Source organism: Ahaetulla prasina, chromosome 2 (genome assembly GCF_028640845.1).
Source record: "Ahaetulla prasina isolate Xishuangbanna chromosome 2, ASM2864084v1, whole genome shotgun sequence".
NCBI lineage: Eukaryota > Metazoa > Chordata > Lepidosauria > Squamata > Colubridae > Ahaetulla > Ahaetulla prasina.
The window spans coordinates 289,248,410-289,265,935 of NC_080540.1; the positions used below are offsets into that span (position 1 = coordinate 289,248,410).

At 44.4% G+C, this 17,526-nt stretch overlaps 1 protein-coding gene across 2 annotated transcripts; it reads right to left on the reverse strand.

The window, feature by feature from the left end:
* Positions 1-68: 68 nt before the first annotated feature.
* Positions 69-15,608, reverse strand: SKA1 (spindle and kinetochore associated complex subunit 1). 2 transcript variants are annotated; one of them, XM_058170951.1, is made up of 7 exons: positions 15,490-15,608; positions 14,599-14,700; positions 13,311-13,435; positions 11,540-11,631; positions 7,062-7,199; positions 1,818-1,987; positions 69-556 (listed from the first exon to the last, which is right to left on the reverse strand). In XM_058170951.1, the coding sequence occupies exons 1-7, from the start codon at positions 15,593-15,595 to the stop codon at positions 408-410; spliced, it is 882 nt and encodes a 293-aa protein (XP_058026934.1). In that variant the 5' UTR covers positions 15,596-15,608; the 3' UTR covers positions 69-407. The 2 variants fall into 2 exon arrangements, with proteins under 2 accessions (XP_058026934.1, XP_058026935.1); XM_058170952.1 differs by lacking the exon at positions 7,062-7,199.
* Between the last annotated feature and the right edge of the window lie 1,918 nt (positions 15,609-17,526).

Genomic DNA, 17,526 nt, shown 5'->3' on the forward strand with positions numbered 1-17,526 from the left:
ACACTGTGATTCCACAAACTCTCATTCACACCCAAATACGAGCCAGCACAGTTTTTTTGCACATTTATTCCTTCTCTGATTTATTAGCAACAAACAACTTCCATAGTTCTAGTTCCAAAGACTTTGAGGGAATCACATTTCAAACGCTTCATCTATGACGCTTCTCATGTTGCCGAATTAAAATGTCTTAAACCCACCAAGTAGAAAATTAAAGTGGAACGAGGAGATGGCAGGAAAAGCTGTGATATTGGTTCCTCTGCCTTCACCACGGCAAAAAGCTAAAAAAATCTTTGTCCCACAACAAACATTTTACTAATGCCGACCCATCTTTTCTAATAATAGTGGCAGGAAGGAAGCAAAACAAGAATCAGCATTGTCAGGGGAAAAACAGGGGTGACCAATAATTTTTAGCAGATGGCATAGCGGACTAGTCGGGATCCTCGGATTTCTCGCACTCGGTGGCAATGTCGCAAGATTGTCAGGATACTGTGAAAACGTTTGTCAGCCTTCAGCTGGGTGAACTCTTCGATATCAGCCTCCACAATAAAATATTCACCTGGGGAGACACAAGGTTTCATTTGGGGCAGGGGTGAAACGCTCCCGGTTCGGACCGGATCGCACAATCCGGTAGCGATAGGGACGGGTAGTTCGGAGAACTGGTAGCAAAAATCCCTGCCTCCACCCCCACCGCCCATGCCTCGCTGTTCCTATTCTCTGTCCCTGAAGCTCTCAGTGGTGATATAACTGCAGACGGCCTTAAATGACTGCTGCGGCACTTCAAAGGGCCGCACTACAGCTGATCAGCACTGTAGGCGGCTAGTAGACTGGTGCCTCTATTTTTAAAGAAGGTAGACCGGTGTGCTCCCAAGTTTTGTATACTTTGTTTATTATTTTTATTATTATTGGCCATGCCCTTTCAGTCACCTGACCACCAAGCCTCGCCCACTGGGTCACCTGACCACCAAGCCACGCCCACAGAACCAGTAGGGAAAATATTTAGATTTCACCCCTGATTTGGGGGGGGGGGCATACACACACACACCGCAAACCCAGTCTGAAAGCATCTGGAGGTCCTGTATTGGCCACAAGTATCTACCACAATTGCATTAGGAGCTGTGGTGACGCGGTGGTTAGAATGCAGTATTGCAGGCTAACTCTGCCCACAGACAGTAGTCCAATCCTGACTGGCTCAAGGTTGACTCGGCCTTCCATCCTTCCAAAGTCGGTAAACTGAGGACCCAAATTGCTGGGGGCAATAAGCTGGCTCTGTAAACCACTTAGGAGGGGACTGTAATGAACTATGAAGCAGTATATACATCTAAGTGCTGTGGCTATGCTCTCTTTGGCCATCTCTAAAGAGTCTTGTTAAGGGCTGAAAATGGTTGGCGATCCCAGGCTCTTCTGCACCATGATGTGATACAAAGAAGAGCGCTTGGTCAGTTTCAGAAAATATTCCCATATATAGATTTTCCTTCAGTTGTAACATAGAAACACAATAATTTTCATCTTGTTGTAGGAATGATGGCACAGCCTTTAATCGATTATTCTTTGGTCACAGAGTGAAGTTTCCCAAGCGTAGAAGAACTCTTTCACAGCTGATACAGGACTGACCAAAAAAAAATGGTGCCTTCTTCCCCGTGGTGAAATGCAAAATTTGTTACTGCCGGTTCTGTGGGCGTGGCTTGGTGGTGGCGGTAATGTGACTGGATGGGCGTGGCCAACTTTTCTTTTCTTTTTTAACTTTTTAAAAGCATTTTTTTCTACAACCTCTTCAGGGACCCCCGATTTAGAGACGTGCACTTCACTTAACAACTTACCTTTTGTGTCTTTGGTCTCTTCTTCCTGGAATCGGAAGTAGAGGTTCCTGGTTGGGTTCGCCATGGTTTTGAGAGGTTGGCGCATGATGCTGTATTTGCTAGCAACAGCTTTGTTGATCTCTGCAATGACCGCGTTCACGTGGCTGCATGTCAGACGCCCTTTCATGTACCTTCAGGGGAGAAGAACAAAATTTAATGTAAGTAACTGTTGTGACCCAGGCCCAAGTAGATAGTATTAAACGCAATCAGTTCAGATTGCTTTATTAGAACAGCTGAGAATTAACTCATTCTCAGCATAGTCCAAACTAAATCAAAGCAAATTCTTCATAACACAGTTCTTCAGTCTTATCATCAACCTTGGTCTAATTAGGCAAACTGCCAAAGGCTTTTCTTGGCAAAAGTTCAAAACCAGAAGACGCCGACAAGAAATAAATACAGCAAGACAAGGAGCAAGTCTATCAACGTTGTTTTTCGACAAAGAGCCCAAATGCCATTGCTGGTCTTTTAAGTCTTATAGGAGGGGGCAATCATCTCTTGGCCTTACTCCCGAGGCATCCTCTTTGCTTTAGCTGCTCTTGCCTTCTGGCAGTTGTTCTCATGCATGCATTAGGAACAGGCTCCTCCTGTTCCTCTGCCTCACTACTGTCAGCTTCTGGAGGCTCCGGAGTCCGCACATCACTCCCAGATGACCCTGGCCCCACCTCAGCCTCCGACGCAGAGCCCTCATCCGAGCCTTCCCCAGCCTCCAGGACTGGCCCATGTTCTTCCTCAGCCTCATTGCTGTCCAACTCTGTTGCCAGCTCTGCAGGCTGCTGGCGGACCACAACAGTAAGACTGAAAGCGTGTTTTCCAAAGGACGGATGCAATATGAGAATGACATACACAGTCTGTGGAGATTCTCAGTCATCCAGGTCATGGTTGTCCCAAAGGTGTTTTTTCAAGAGGCAACTGGACTTTCTGGTTTCTTTGAAGATATTTCACTTCTCATCTAAGAAACTTCTTCGGCTCTGACTGGATGCTGGGGAATGGTTCATACTGCTTGAATACTCCTAGTCATTTGCATTCTTTCAGAGAATTGTTGAGGCCACTTGGGGGTTTGTCTGTGTCCTTAGGGACACAGTGCGGAAGTATGAACGAATGGGGTGGGAGTATGCGCAGATTTCCAGAAAAATTGCAGACTACAGGAAACATTTGCACTTCCACTACTCAGGTGACCTTGAGGACACAATAAACCTCCAAGTGGCCTCAATGACTCTGTAAAAGAATGCAAATGACCAGCTGTCTGCAAGGAATATTTCATTCCAGTCAGAGCTGAAGAAGCTTCTTGGAGAAGCGAAACGTCTTCAAAAAAATTTATCAGTCGGACCTTATTAACTTAGCCAACTTTAAATGATATACTTCTGCGTCATTGAAGTGTATAATATTGGCAGTGAGCCCAAGGAATAGAACACAACTCTCATATAGAAACATCTTCAACCTACGCTTACCCCTCTACCCTTTGGCAGCCTAGGTATGCATCAGTGTCTATGTCAGGGTGTCAAACTCGATTTCATTGAGGGTCACATCAGGGTTGTGTTTGACCTCGGGGTGGGTGTGGCCAGCACGATGTCACTAGTGGTGGCCCGAGCGCTCTGCCAGGAGGAGGCTCTTGAGCTCAATTTTCGGCTGTGATGGCCTCCTGTAACCCCCTGCCAGTGAAAATGCGGCACGCAGCCCTCTTGAGCTCTGTTTTTGGTGGCAGAGGCACCGTGGACCGGTCCTTTGCTGTTTCCAGGTTGGCCCTGTGGGCCAGATCTAAGCAAATCTGGCTCACAACCCTGGTCTACGTGAATCAAGCTTTGTACTATCTCTGAACAACTCAGTGAGCCCAGAATAGGGCCTTGTGAGACGCCAATCAAGCCATTAAGGATCACTCATCGAATCTGGCTTTTGAGTCATGGCTGAGTCACCCACTGTATTATCTTTTTGCCCACATGACATTTTGAGGCACATTTGAGAAGAGTGCTATTGATTTGGCTGCTTTCTGAGCTTATTGTCATCCCCCCCAAAATTGACCAAGGATCCGATTATTTGTCTGAATCATTCAGCAACAAAACACAACTTAATCACATGCGGCTAAATATATCAGCTTACTCCAGCGGTCACCAACTGCTGATCCTTGGACCACTGGTGGTCTGTGAGAAAATTTTGGTGGTCCGCAGAAAAATTATTTGCATTTTTTATATTGCACTAAATCAGGGGTTCTCAAACTACAGCCCCTGTGCCGGATACGTGCAATGAACACTTTTGTTACTGCAGAGTCTCCCCCTTCAGGGTCTTTTTGTACAGGGTGGAGGGGGAGCAGAAATTCCGACTTGGGGTCTGTTTTAGCTTCCTGGTGTGGGGCTTTGGGGAAAGGCTGGAGTGAAGTACCGCTGGTGGCGAAGAGCTGGAGGGCCTTGTTCCAGTGGGACTGTATCATGGCCTGGAACTGGCTGACCATCTCAGCCCACTGAGCCTCCAGGCGCCAGTACCTGGTCTTGCACTTCTGCAGGTCTTCCCTCTGCTTGGAAAGCCTATGCTTGTAGTCCTCAGCGAGGTGCTTCTGCTGGGCCTCCTTCTCAATCAGATCCAATTTGAACTGAGCCAGCTGTTTTGCCAACTCTTTCTCATGGTGGCTGCTTAGCTCCAACAACTGCCTCCTGTTGAGGCCCTAAGGAGCCTGGGCAGGCAGGCAAGGAGTGGCTGGGAGAGGAGGGGAGAATAGAGGCCGTCAAGGCGCCCCTCGACGTGAGTGACATCAAGTTGGACATCCCCACCCAGTCACATGACCACCTAGCCACACCCACCCAGCCGGTCATTAAGCAGATCATATTATTGGGATTAAAAATTATGAATTTAGTGGTCCCTGAGGTCCAAAAGGTTGGTGACCCCTGAGCTACTCTGTAGGTGATTATATTTTAAAGAAGCAACAAAATATATCCCTCGGGCTCGAGATCAACAGTTAGACTAGGACAGTGATGGCGATCCTTTTCAGCACCGAGTGCCCAAACTGGAATGTCTGTGCATGCGTGTGCGCCAGAGACCTGAAGACCAGGTGGCCAGCGCACGCATGTCTGTTTTTGTCGTGTCCCACTCCTCCGCTGACGGCCGGGTCAGGGAAATCTGAATCAGGCTTGCCTCTGCAGCTCTGCCCAAAGTCCTAGCAAAGTCCTCAGAGCAGGCAGGAGACCAGAAAGTGACTTCAGCAAGATAAGTTCTACTTTGCCTGACTCAGAGACTGCCAGAAAGCAGATCCTTTATATAGGCCATGGGGTGTGGCTCCATGACTCAGCACTCATTAAGGCCTGCCCCTCCCTTCCTTCTGTTGCCTCCACCTATCCAGTCTTCTGATGCGAGGGTCACTCCAATCAGCAGCTGTTGGAAATAAACTTTCCTCAGGCTCACATGCTGTGGAGGAGGGGGAGGGGTCTAGCTGCTCCGTTTGCCTGGGCATGGAGCCAGGGCTGGGGCCGGGGGGTGCTCCCTCCTCTGCAGCCTGCTTGGGCATGGAGCCAGGGCTGGGACCGGGAGGTGCCCCCTCCTCTTCAGCTTGTCTGGGCATGGAGCCAGGACTGGGGCCGGGAGGCATACATTCCTCCGTGTTCGGGAGCAGATAAGAAGGCCCCGGCTGCTGTGAGAGCGGGCAAGACACAACAGTTTTTTTGGCCATTTTCAGGCTGCTTCAGGGCCATCTTCAGCTCCAAAAACAGCCTGAAAAATGGCCGTTTTTTGGCACTTCAGGACATGTGTGCGGCGGAAACCAGAAGAAGAGCTGGCGACGGCACGCGTGCCCACAGAGAAGGCTCTATGTGCCGCCTCTGGGACACGTGCCATAGGTTCGCCATCACGGGACCAGGATAAGGACAAAAGAATGGCACCCTTGTTTTCATCGTGTAACAACTGCACATTAACCGTAGACTTTTCCTCATTCTTACGTTTATGGATATAGAGGAAAAGAAAATCAGATAGAATGGCGCATTATACAATCCCAAAGCTGCCTCATTTCATTTGGAAGTCCACATGTTGTACCTCAACACCCATAATCCCCTAACCACAATTAATTTATCACTTTCCCCTCCACCTTTATTACAGGTAGTCGTCAACTTCCAAGAGGATTTGTTTAGCGACTGTTCATAATTATAACGTCATTGAAGAAGGTAACTTGTGATCGTTGCAGCATCCCCATGGTCATGTGATTAAAATCCAGACCCCTGGCAACGTATTTATGACAGTGGCACTGTCCTGGGGTCATGTGATCCTATTTTGTGACTTTCTGACAAACAAAGTCAATGGGGAAGCCAGTTTCACTTAATGACCATTTTTCTAATTTAACTGCAATGATTCACGTATGAACTGTGGCAAGAAAGATTGTAAGATGGGGCAAAATTCGCTTAACAACACTCAGGCTTAGCAATGCAAACATTGGACTCAATTATGATCGTCAGTCAACGGCTATCTGGAGTTTATAAATAACTTAAGACGATGAATATAACAAAATATAAGGTTAGATATAACATATATCAATCTCTTTCTTTCCACAACCACCCTTTGAGGTGGGTTGGGCTGAGAGAGATTGACTGGCCCAAAATCATCCAGATGGCTTTCATGCCTAAGGCGGGACTAGAACTGTCTCCTTGTGATTGGCCCAAAGTCACCAACCAGCTTTCATGCCTAAACTGAGATTAGAACCCAGTCTCTTAGTGATTGGTCCAAAATCATCCAGATGGTTTCATGCCTAAGGCGGGACTAGAACTCACAGTCTCCTGGTGATTGGCCCAAAGTCACCCAAATGGCTTCATGCCTGAGGCAGAACTAGAACTCAGTCTCCTGGTGATTGCCCTAAAGTCACCCAAATGGCTTTCATGCCTGAGGCAGAACTAGAACTCAGTCTCCTGGTGATTGTCCCAAAGTCACCCAAATGGCTTTCATGCCTGAGGCAGAACTAGAACTCACAGTCTCCTGGTGATTGACCCAAAGTCACCCAAATGGCTTTCATGCCTGAGGCAGAACTAGAACTCACAGTCTCCTGGTGATTGACCCAAAAGGGCTTTCATGCCTGAGGCAGAACTAGAACTCACAGTCTCCTGGTGATTGTCCCAAAGTCACCCAAATGGCTTTCATGCCTGAGGCAGAACTAGAACTCATTATGGTCATTATGATGGTTCAGATCCAGCACAATAATAGCAAGCACCAGATTAACTTTCCTGTTTGCAGTTTACTCACGAGGGAACGCTCTCAAACTCCGTGTCCGTTATGAAGGGTGCTTCTCTGATGCACTGGGAGATTTTGGCTGACTTCTTTGCAGGTTTATTCTCCTCGGCTTTGCACGGTTCCTTCCCCTTTAGAGGTACGCCTGTCGAACTGCAATGCATAACGAAGAGAGCCCATCAAAAGGTGACCAGGCCAGCAACTATAAATAACACTTAATCCCATCAACTTTGGTATTAGCCACAAGGAAAACAATACAATTTTCTTTGATTTCGCCGCATTTTTCGTGGCAGAGACAGAATTCTTTTGCAAAAGGCCAAGAAAAAGAAAATGCTCAAGTGCCAATTGTCCAAGAAATATTAATCGACAAAGGAATAGGTTTCTTTGATGTTCGCAAATAGTATAAAGAGTTAGTTTTGAGAGCTAAGCCTCACCTCTGAGGAAAACGTACTAGCAAAGAACAACACATACAGGTAGCCCTGGACTCACAACCACAATTGAGCCAACATTTTTATTGCTAAGTGAGACATGCGTTAAGTCATGGGTCCTCAAACTACGGCCCGCGGGGCAGATACCGCCCGCTGAAGCCATTAATCCGGCCCGCATGGGACCACAAGGCTGTCCCGCCCACATTGCCCCGCCCACCCGCTGGTCCCACCCTTCAGCCAAGCACAGGAGGGACCTACTGGAGGTGGGGGAGAGGCCAAAAACGCAGTCCTTTTTGGCTGGCGGAAGGCTTCTGGGAACCAGGAATGCCAAAAAGGCCCAGCATTACATCCTGTGTGGTTTCCCTTTCACTGGGACCGCCCCCACCCTGCCCCGCGTGGGAACGCCAGAGTGGCGGTAAGCACGGCCACCAGCAGCACTGCCAAACTCTGGAACCAGATGGGAATGAGAAGGCGGCAGGCAGGGAAAGTAGGAAGGAAGATGAGAAGGAAGGAAGGAAGAAGAAAGAGAGGTTCTTTTTGTGGGGAGGCAGCAAAAACAGCAGCATTCCTTGGCTGGGATGCGGGCAAAAGTGTTGTGACCCAGGCCCCAGTAGGTAGTATTTAAACGCAATCAGTTCAAAAACAAACAGACTTTATTAGAACAGCTGAGAATTAACTCATTCTCAGCGTCGTCCAAACTAAATCAAAGCAAATTCTCCATAACACAATTCTTATCATCAACCTTGGTCTAATCAGGCAAACTGCCAAAGGCTTTTCTTGACAAAAGTTCAAAAGCAGAAGACGCCGACAAGAAATAAATACAGCAAGACAAAGAGCAATTCTATCAACGTTGTTTTCTGACAAAGAGCCCAAACACCATTGCTGGTCTTTTAAGCCTTATGGGAGGGACCAATCATCTCTTGGCCCTATTCCCGAGTCGTCCTCTTTGCTTGAGCTGCTCTTGCCTTCTGGCAGCTCTTCTCATGCATGCATTAGGAACAGGCTCCTCCTGTTCCTCTGCCTCACTACTGTCAGCCTTTGGAGGCTCCGGAGTCCGCACATCACTTCCAGATGATCCTGGCCCCATCTCTGCCTCCGAAGCAGAGCCCTCATTTGGGCCTTCCCCAGCCTTCAGGACTGGCCCATATTCTTCCTCAGCCTCATTACTGTCCGACTCCGCTGCCAGCTCCGCAGGCTGCTGGCGGACCACAACCAAAGGCAGAAAAGGAAAGTAAATTTTAGACCCTGCAAACTACCGCTCACTGGAAATGGAAGGAAGAAAAAGGGGAACCCAAATCCCCAGGACTGTCATCGACTGGCTGGCATTTGATCTCCCACACTAGCTTCCCTGCTCAGTTTAGTAGCTTTCATTAGTTCAGAAGCAGCCACGTGGAGGGGGGGCTCTCCCTGAGTTTTTAAAGTCCCGAGGTTTTTCTTCCTATTCTACTGCAAGTGCAGCTCTCCAGCTCTGGGAGCACTGTTTCTGGGCTGGGAGCTTTTTCCCTTGGATTCAGAAAAAAAGGGGGTGGGAGTGGAAAATCAGTGTTTCTGATCAGTCCTCCTGATTTGGCCTCTTTTAAATTTAATCAGCATTAAGGTATTGCTTGTAACATTTACTTTATATATAATATTTACCTTTTAAAGCAGATTGGTGTGTGTGAGAGAGCAAATCGGTGGGGGTTGTGTTTGGCTACAGACAATCTCAAATCTCAATGAGGTTTATATAATTAGAAATCTGTTCGTTTTAAATAAAATAAGACATGCAGATTAATATTCCTGGAAGCAGTAACAAAAGATAATTCCAGAAGTTAAATGCATCAGAAATCAATTTACAACACATAAGAGAAAGATATATGGTGCATTCAGAGAAATGCAATGCTAATGGATTTTAGAGTGATTCTTTTTCCCAAATCTTGGGGTTTTTATTTGCAGTCTTAATTGGTGCAGTTCTCAGTCTGGTTTGTTGTGTGGTCTTCTGAACCATATCACCAGGAGTTATTTTGAAGGAAATCCTCTTTGTTTTATTCTTTTTTTAATGGCCTATTTTAAGAAGCCTGAAGCTGCTGTTGTACTGTGTCCTCTTTTTCCCTTGGGGAGGGGGTGTCTTATTAAATAAATAGAGGCCTTGGGTTCAACAAGTACACCTTAGGAAGGACAGAGGCAAAATGGACTGCTAAATTGACCACGCCCACCCAGTCACATGGCCACCTAGCCACGCCTACTCAGCCGGCCCGCCCCCCCCCAACAGTCTGAGGGACCGTAAATTGGCCCCGTTTAAAAAGTTTGAGGACCCCTGTGTTAAGTGAATTTTGCCCCACTTTACAACCATGTCAGTTGTTAAGTGAGTCACTGCACTTGTTAAACTACTGAACTGAGTAACAGATTTGATTAGACATCTTCTAAAGCAGGGGTGTCAAATTAAAGGCCGGGGTGCTGGATCCCACCCGCCGGGTGCTTAGATCTGGCCCGTGGAGTCACCCTGGAAATAGCGAAGAATAGGCCCGTTATGCCTGCTAGAGAAAACGGAGCTTGTGAGGACTGTGCCCCCCACAGCTCCGTTTTCACTTGCAGAGAGTTTTAGGAGGCTATCCCAGCCGAAAACGGAGCTTGGAAGGGCCACGTGTGGCCACCCTGAGCTCTGTTTTCGCTGGAGAGGGTTGCAGGAGGCCGTCGCAGCCAAAAATGGAGCTTGGGAGCCCGTTTTCACTGGCAGAACATGCGCCAGGCACTCCCCAACACGAGTGACATCATACTGGCCATACCCATCCCGGCCACCCCAGAGATCAAACACAACTCTGATGCGGCCCTCAGTGAAATTGAGTTTGACACCCCTGTTCTAAAGCCTCTTCCAACGATATCTTTTCTATGTGTTTTTCTGGTGAGACCGGTCTATCAGGGCAACCTGATCTACCCAAATATGGGACGGAGCATACTGTTGTGACCCAGGCCCAAGTAGGTAGTAGGAAACTCAGTCAGTGAAAAAAACCAAAACAACTTTTTTCGAATAACTGAGAATTACTTCATTCCCAGCGTAGTTCAACTAAATTAAAGCAAATCCCTCCCAACACAAATTCCTCAGTCCTATCATAAACCTTGGTCCAATTAGGCAAACTGCCAAAGGCCTTTCTTGGCAAACGTTCAGAAGTCACAGATACAAAAGTAAATTCAAGAAGATGAAGCTACCAACATTGTTTTCTAGCAAAGCCCAAACACCGTTGCTGGTCTGTTTTAAGCCTTATGGGGCCAATCATCTCTTGGCCCTACTCACAAGTCGTCCTCTTTGCTTTAGCTGCTCTTGCCTTCTGGCAGCTCTTCTCATGCATGCATTAGGAACAGGCTCCTCCTGTCCCTCTGCCTCACTACTGTCAGCCTCTGGAGGCTCTGGAGTCCGGACCTCACTCCCCGATGGCCCTGGCCCCACCTCAGCCTCTGATGCAGAGCCCTCATCTTGGCCTTCCCCAGCCTCATCGCTGTCCGACTCAGTTGCCAGCTCCGCAGGCTACTGGTGGACCACAACACATACTGGTTCCACTTTCTACATATCTTTTCTATGTATTCTAGCATTTGAGAGCCATTTTGGTCTAGCAGTTAAGGCATCAGGCTAGAAAGCAAGAGACCCTGAGTTCAAGTCCCATGACAGCTATCTGGGTGACTTTGGGCTAGTCACATGTCTCAGCCCAACACACCTCACAAAGTTTATTTATTTATAAAATATATTGGCCACCAGTCTTACCACAGAGTAATTGGGTTGTTGTGGGGAAAAATAGGAGGAGGAAGATGTGTTGGATATGTTTGCTGCCCTGAGTTATTTGTAAAAATAATAAAGGCGGGTTACAAATAAATAAAACAATATGGCATCAAATTGCAACCAAGCAGAAACAGGAAGGCAGTAACGCTTTTGTAGTCGTTTAAGATATCTTGCCTGTGATTCAGGAATTACTGTCGCACTGATACTCCATATAATTGTTCAGTCCGATTGTAAAACGTGAAGACACCGGCTATTTCTTCATAGTACATATATCTCTTTTGCACCTTGGTAACTAAAGTGATTGACAGGAAACAGACCTGCCTTGTGTGGCTCGGGGAAGGTAGATTGGCACGTTTTCTTCAAGACGCTGGGCTTCGAGGTAGTCCCTCTCCATCGAGTCTTGCAGATCCTGAAATCAGAAATATCAGTGCACAAGATTGGATTATTAGATATTGACGGTCATTTGGAACATGGAGAAAATCAAGTAGACCAGCTGGTTTCTCATTTGCGAGATGCCAACTCAGAAATGGTGAAGCTAAATCTACTTCAGAGGTCTCATACAGTAAGTATACATAGAAAGAAATATAGAACACTCTAGGAAAAATGAAAGCAAAATGATATCTTAGGGCATGGGGAAAAATCCAGGGGCCTCCCTAAAATTTTTGTTTTCAAAATATTATAATGACTATTTTCACATCAAAATACTGTGATAGGATTCTTATGATGCCTAATGAAATTACTTCAAATATACTAGTGATACAAATTCCAACCTATCTTGCATTAATCCATGAACTTGGATGCTTCTGTTGATTTCTAGCTAATGTGCAAATCTTATTTTAGTTCACTCTGAGTTAAGTTTAAATAAGGTGCACTTTGTTTACTTTTTGCATATTTAGAATAGAATATAATTTTTTATTGGCCAAGTGTGATTGGACACACAAGGAATTTGTCTTGGTACATATGCTCAGTGTACATAAAAGAAAAGATACCTTCATCATGGTACAACACTTATAACACTTAATGATAGTCATAGGGTACAAATTTAATACTTAATGATGCACTTAATGATAGTCATCGGCTACAATTAAGCAATCAGGAAACAGTCAATTACAGTATAAATCATAAGGATACAAGCAACAAAGTTACAGTCATAAGTGGAAGGAGATGGGTGATGGGAACAATGAGAAGATTAACAATAGTGCAGATTTAGTAAATAGTTTGATTACTAGATTTATTTCCCATCTTTCAGGAACTCAAGGTACCTTATGCAGGGAACTTCATTCTGTTGCCACAAGAAGTAGCTTTTAGTACTACAGACCACAAACAATTCTCCAAACACATTTCTGCAGCTAAGAGTGAAACACAGGTAGTCCTCAAGTTACGATCAGAATTGAGCCCAAAATTTATGTTGCTAAGTGAAACATTTCACCACTTTTCTTGCTATTGTTGTTAAGTGGATCATTGCATTTGTTAAGTTAGTAACATGGTTGTTAAGTGAATCTGGCTTTCCCATTGACTTTGCTTTTCTGAAAGTTGCAAATTTTGATCATATGACCCCAAGACACGGCAACCGCCAGAAATAGGAATCGGTTGCCAAGCATCTCATTTCGTGACCATGGGGATGCTGCAATGAGAGCCATGAAAAACGGTCATAAATCACTATTTTCAGTGCCGTTGTAACTTCAAATGGTCACTAAATGAACTGTTGTAAGTCAAGGACTACCTGTAGTTAGGATTAATTCATAACTCTTGGTCCTCTGCTGAAGAAGACACTATAGCAATTTTCTAGAATAATGTAAATACAGTAGTTCTTGACTGGTGGTCCACAGACCCCTGGGAGCTGCGATGTCATCACAGAGGGTCCACAAAGACTTGAAGAAATGTTATGATTTAAATCTTGAGTATTGGGAGTCTGTGGCCACAAAAGGTATTTAAAGAGGTCCGTGGTGAAGAAAAGGTTGAGAACCATTGATGTAATGTAGGCAAGTGGAACAATACTTGCCTCAGATGCTTAACATCTGTAGAGGCCCCCTTCATCTCAGAAGATATATTTTATTGTGGTTCTGAGGCACCAAATGTCATTAGTACCTTGAGTTGTTTCTGCAGTCTCTTCTGATGGTGACATTCCTCTTCCAATTTATTGAGGAGGCTATTTAAGAGAAACATTTCGTGGACTACCTTACTGAGCACTGTCTTCAAAGATGGATCCTGGTCTACAAATAAAGAAGATCAATCAAAACATGGAAAAACTGGAATGGAATATAGAACAGAACAGAACAGAATAAACAGCATTGGAAAGGACCCTGGACATCTTCTAGTCCAACCCCCTTTCAGGCAGGAAATCCGCCTATACCATTTCAGACAAATGGCTGCCCAATTTCTTCTTAAAAACATTGCTGGAACATTCACAACTCCTGGAGGCAAGCCATTCTACTGATCAATTGTCAGGATTTTTTTTTAGTTCTAGGTTGCCTCTTTCCTCAACTAAGTAAAGTAAATGTAGGTCTAATCCAAAACTGCTGAACAGTTTTGTTGAACACAAGCCAATTCCTCATCATGTTAGTACTGAGAATTGTTTTCTGAAGTCTTCTCCTTCATAATCTGAAATCCTTCATTCTTTCTATAACTGTTGTTGGCTATCCTCCAAGATGATGTCAGACTTTCACTAATACTTCTATGGGTTTTGATGCCTGTCATTTAAGAAAGAGCTTTATAAAATTAGCTAAAACATGAGCCAGCATTTGAGAGCCAGTTTGGTCTGGTGGTTAAGACATCAGGTTGGAAAGTAGGAGACCCTGAGTTCAAGTCCCAGTTTAGCCATGGAAGCCCTCTAGGTGACTTTGGGCTACTCACATTTCTCAGCCTAACACACCTCACAAGGTTTATTAATTTATAAAATTTATTGGCCGCCCATCTTACCACAGAGTAACTGGGTTGTTGTTATGGGGAAAACAGGGAGGAAGGTGTGTTTTGGATACGTTTGCTGCTCCGAGTTATTTGCAAAAATAATAAAGGTGGGATACAAATAAATAAATAAAATGTGGCATCAGTGACTATGCAGATGCATTGAGGAAGGCAGGCACACTTTTGTGGTTGTTTAAGATATTCTTCCTGTGATTCAGGAATTATTGTAGCATTAATTATCCATATAATTGTTCAGTCTGATTGTACAAATATCTCAATTGGCAAACACCGCAACCTTTGATGGCAGTAAATTGCATAGCTTATGTCTTGTACAAAGGGAATGAAATGATCTGCAAGTATATTTATCAGACTGGCATTTTCCACGCATACGTTCCCAACAGACTCCCAGATCAATTTACAAAACACTATTGCAAACACCAGATCTGCCCTAAAGAAAATGAAATGTTCTTACCTATTTTTCTCAACTGAAGTGACTTTTTGATATTTGAGATCTTGGAGTTGAGATGAAAGCATAAGTCATTTAAGTTTGAAGAAATTGTATCCCAATTTCTTGCTTTAAGGAAGAAGAAGGAAACAATGTTCAATTTTAAAGGTAACAATAGCTAATGTTGTTTTACACATTTTCACTTTGTAAGAAAAACAAGTATTTTTTACCCATTTGCAATAGACACAAAAATGTTTAATATCTTAGGTGGAGGGAACACAAAGGCAGGAATGGTTTTAAAAGTATTATAAAAATATATAAAAATTAGAATTAAATTATTATAATGGCACTTTTTGCACAACATTTTCACACTTTTCTAAGGATACAAATATTTTTACAAATCTGCCTACAAATAAATAGCAGAAATATTTAATATCATAAGACCAAAATAAAAATGAAAGCATTCTTTAGTTGAAAACGAAGAACAATTGATCTCTTTACTAGCAACACATGGTTGTATTTTATTAGAACTATTATTAATTTCCCAAAAGAATCACAGCCAGTTCCAAAAATACTAAAAGGGAAGCAGGGTTTGTATGTATGCACACACACACACACATGAATAGAAGTTAATTCCATATTATAAAAATAATGCGGTATAATAGCAATAACACATAATGTAATAATTTTATAATAATGCAAAATATAACAATCATTACATACTAAATATGTATTTATTTCAGCTAATGTAATATTAAACTTTATTATAATTTTGGAATTTTAAGTCTCCCAGGGTCACTGATTGAGATGGGCGGCTGGAGTAATAGAATAAATATATAAATAAATGTTAATAAACTGTTAATAAATACTATTTAAACTGTGTTCCAAAGAAAGACATAAAGGCCATCGTGATCTCACCTTCAGAATCACCGGGAGAATCCAATGCCGCCTTGTCCTCTTCCATGTCCACGATCACCAGCTGCACAAAACCAAAAATTTCAGTCCAGCGGCGACTCGCTCTCATTCAAACAACCCGCCCAAGCGGTTGAGCATCTCAAATCGCGCGAGAACTCCGGTCGTCTCTCCGCGGAGGCTTGCCCCGCTCATTCCCAATCTCGGAGGGAGTGACGAGTTTAGCCATAGACGAGAAATATAGAGCAGCACACAGTTTAGCCACTCATATATGAATAGTGAGGCATTTAGCCATTGACGAGAAATATAGAGCGGCACACAAGTGTTGGGAGATAGAAATGGTAGAGCCGCGCAGCATCGTCATACTTGGAGAGGGAGGGAGATGGATTTTACTGTTGGAAAGAGAAGGATTAAGAACTAGGTCCTTAATTTGAACTAAGGGGGTTTGCATCTGAATTGACAAGCAGCTTTATCAATAGGGTAGACCAGGGGTCTGCAAACTTGGCTCCTTTAAGACTTGTGGACTTCAACTCCCAGAGTTCCTCAGCCAGCAAAGCTGGCTGAGGAACTCTGGGAGTTGAAGTCCACAAGTCTTAAAGGAGCCAAGTTTGCAGACCCCTGCGGTAGACTTTAAAGTTTTGCTCGGATGGAGTTTTTCCTCCTGCGCTTTCAGACAATCAGCGATAAGACTTGTCAAGCTGTAAATATTTAAGATGAATGGACTTCAACTCCCAGAATTCCTCAGTCGGCAGAATTCTGGGAGTTGAAGTCCATACGTCTTTAAAAACAGTAACAGAGGTGGAAGGGAGCCTGGAGGTTTTTCTAGTCTAACCTCCAAATGCTGATCTGGACGGTAGCAAAGAAACAGGCAATTCCTGTCCTCACATGATTGTCCTCATTTCTGCAGCCCAGTTAGATGTCCTAGGTCGGGGGTCTGCAAACTTGGCTCTTTTAAGCAAAGCTCGCTGAGGAACCCTGGGAGTTGAAGTCCACGAGTCTTAAAAGAGCCAAGTTTGCAGACCCTAGGTGAAGGCAGAAAAAAACATGCCAGAAAAACCAGCCAAAAGGCAAAAAGTCCATTAGAAATATGCCTAAGTACAGTGTTTGTCAACCTTGACAGCTTTAAGATGGATGGACCAACTCCCAGAATTCCCCAGAGCCATGCTCTGGCTGGAGAATTCTGGGAATTGAAGTCCAACCATTTTAAAGCTGCCAAGGTTGAGAAACACTGCTATAATGAATCTATGCATTCTCTACACAAGGTGCTGGCCCTCTGTGCTAATTGTTGTATGGTCAAGATCATGAATTCCATAAAGTGGAATGGGAGTACAGGTAGTCCTTGACTTACAACCATTCCTTTAGTGACCGTTTGAAGTTACAACACTTTAAAAAGTGACTTATGACCAGTTTTCACACCATTGCACCATTCCCATGGTCACATGATCAAAATTTGGGCACTTGCCAACTGGCATGTATTTGACAGTTGCAGGGGTCATGTGATTACCAGTTGTAATCTTCCCAGATGGCTTCTGACAAGCCAAGCCAATGGGAAAAATCAGATCTGCTTAAGACTATATGATCCACTTAACTGCAGTATTCATTTGACAACTGTGGCGTAAAAGGCATAAAATGAGGCATAAACTCACTTAACAACTGCCTCTCTTGATAATTGTAAGTCAAGGACTGCCTGTACTTCATGGCAGGAATACTGACCAATAACAGAATATCAGAGTTGGAAGGGACCTTGGAGGTCTTCTAGTCCAACCCCCTGCTCAAGCAGGAGACCTTATACCATTTCAGACAAGTGGTTGTCCAGTCTCTTCTTAAAAGCCTCCAGTGATGAAGCACCTACAACTTCTGAAGGCAAAGCTGTTCCACTGGTTAATTGTTCTCACTGTAAGGAAGTTCTAGGTTGCTTCTCGCCTCAATTACTTTCCATCTATTGTTTCTTGCCTTGCCTTCTGGTACTTTCGAAAATGCAACTGTTCCAGTATTCAAGCATAAGGACTGGTTGAATCATGGGTTGTATGAATACAATCTTAG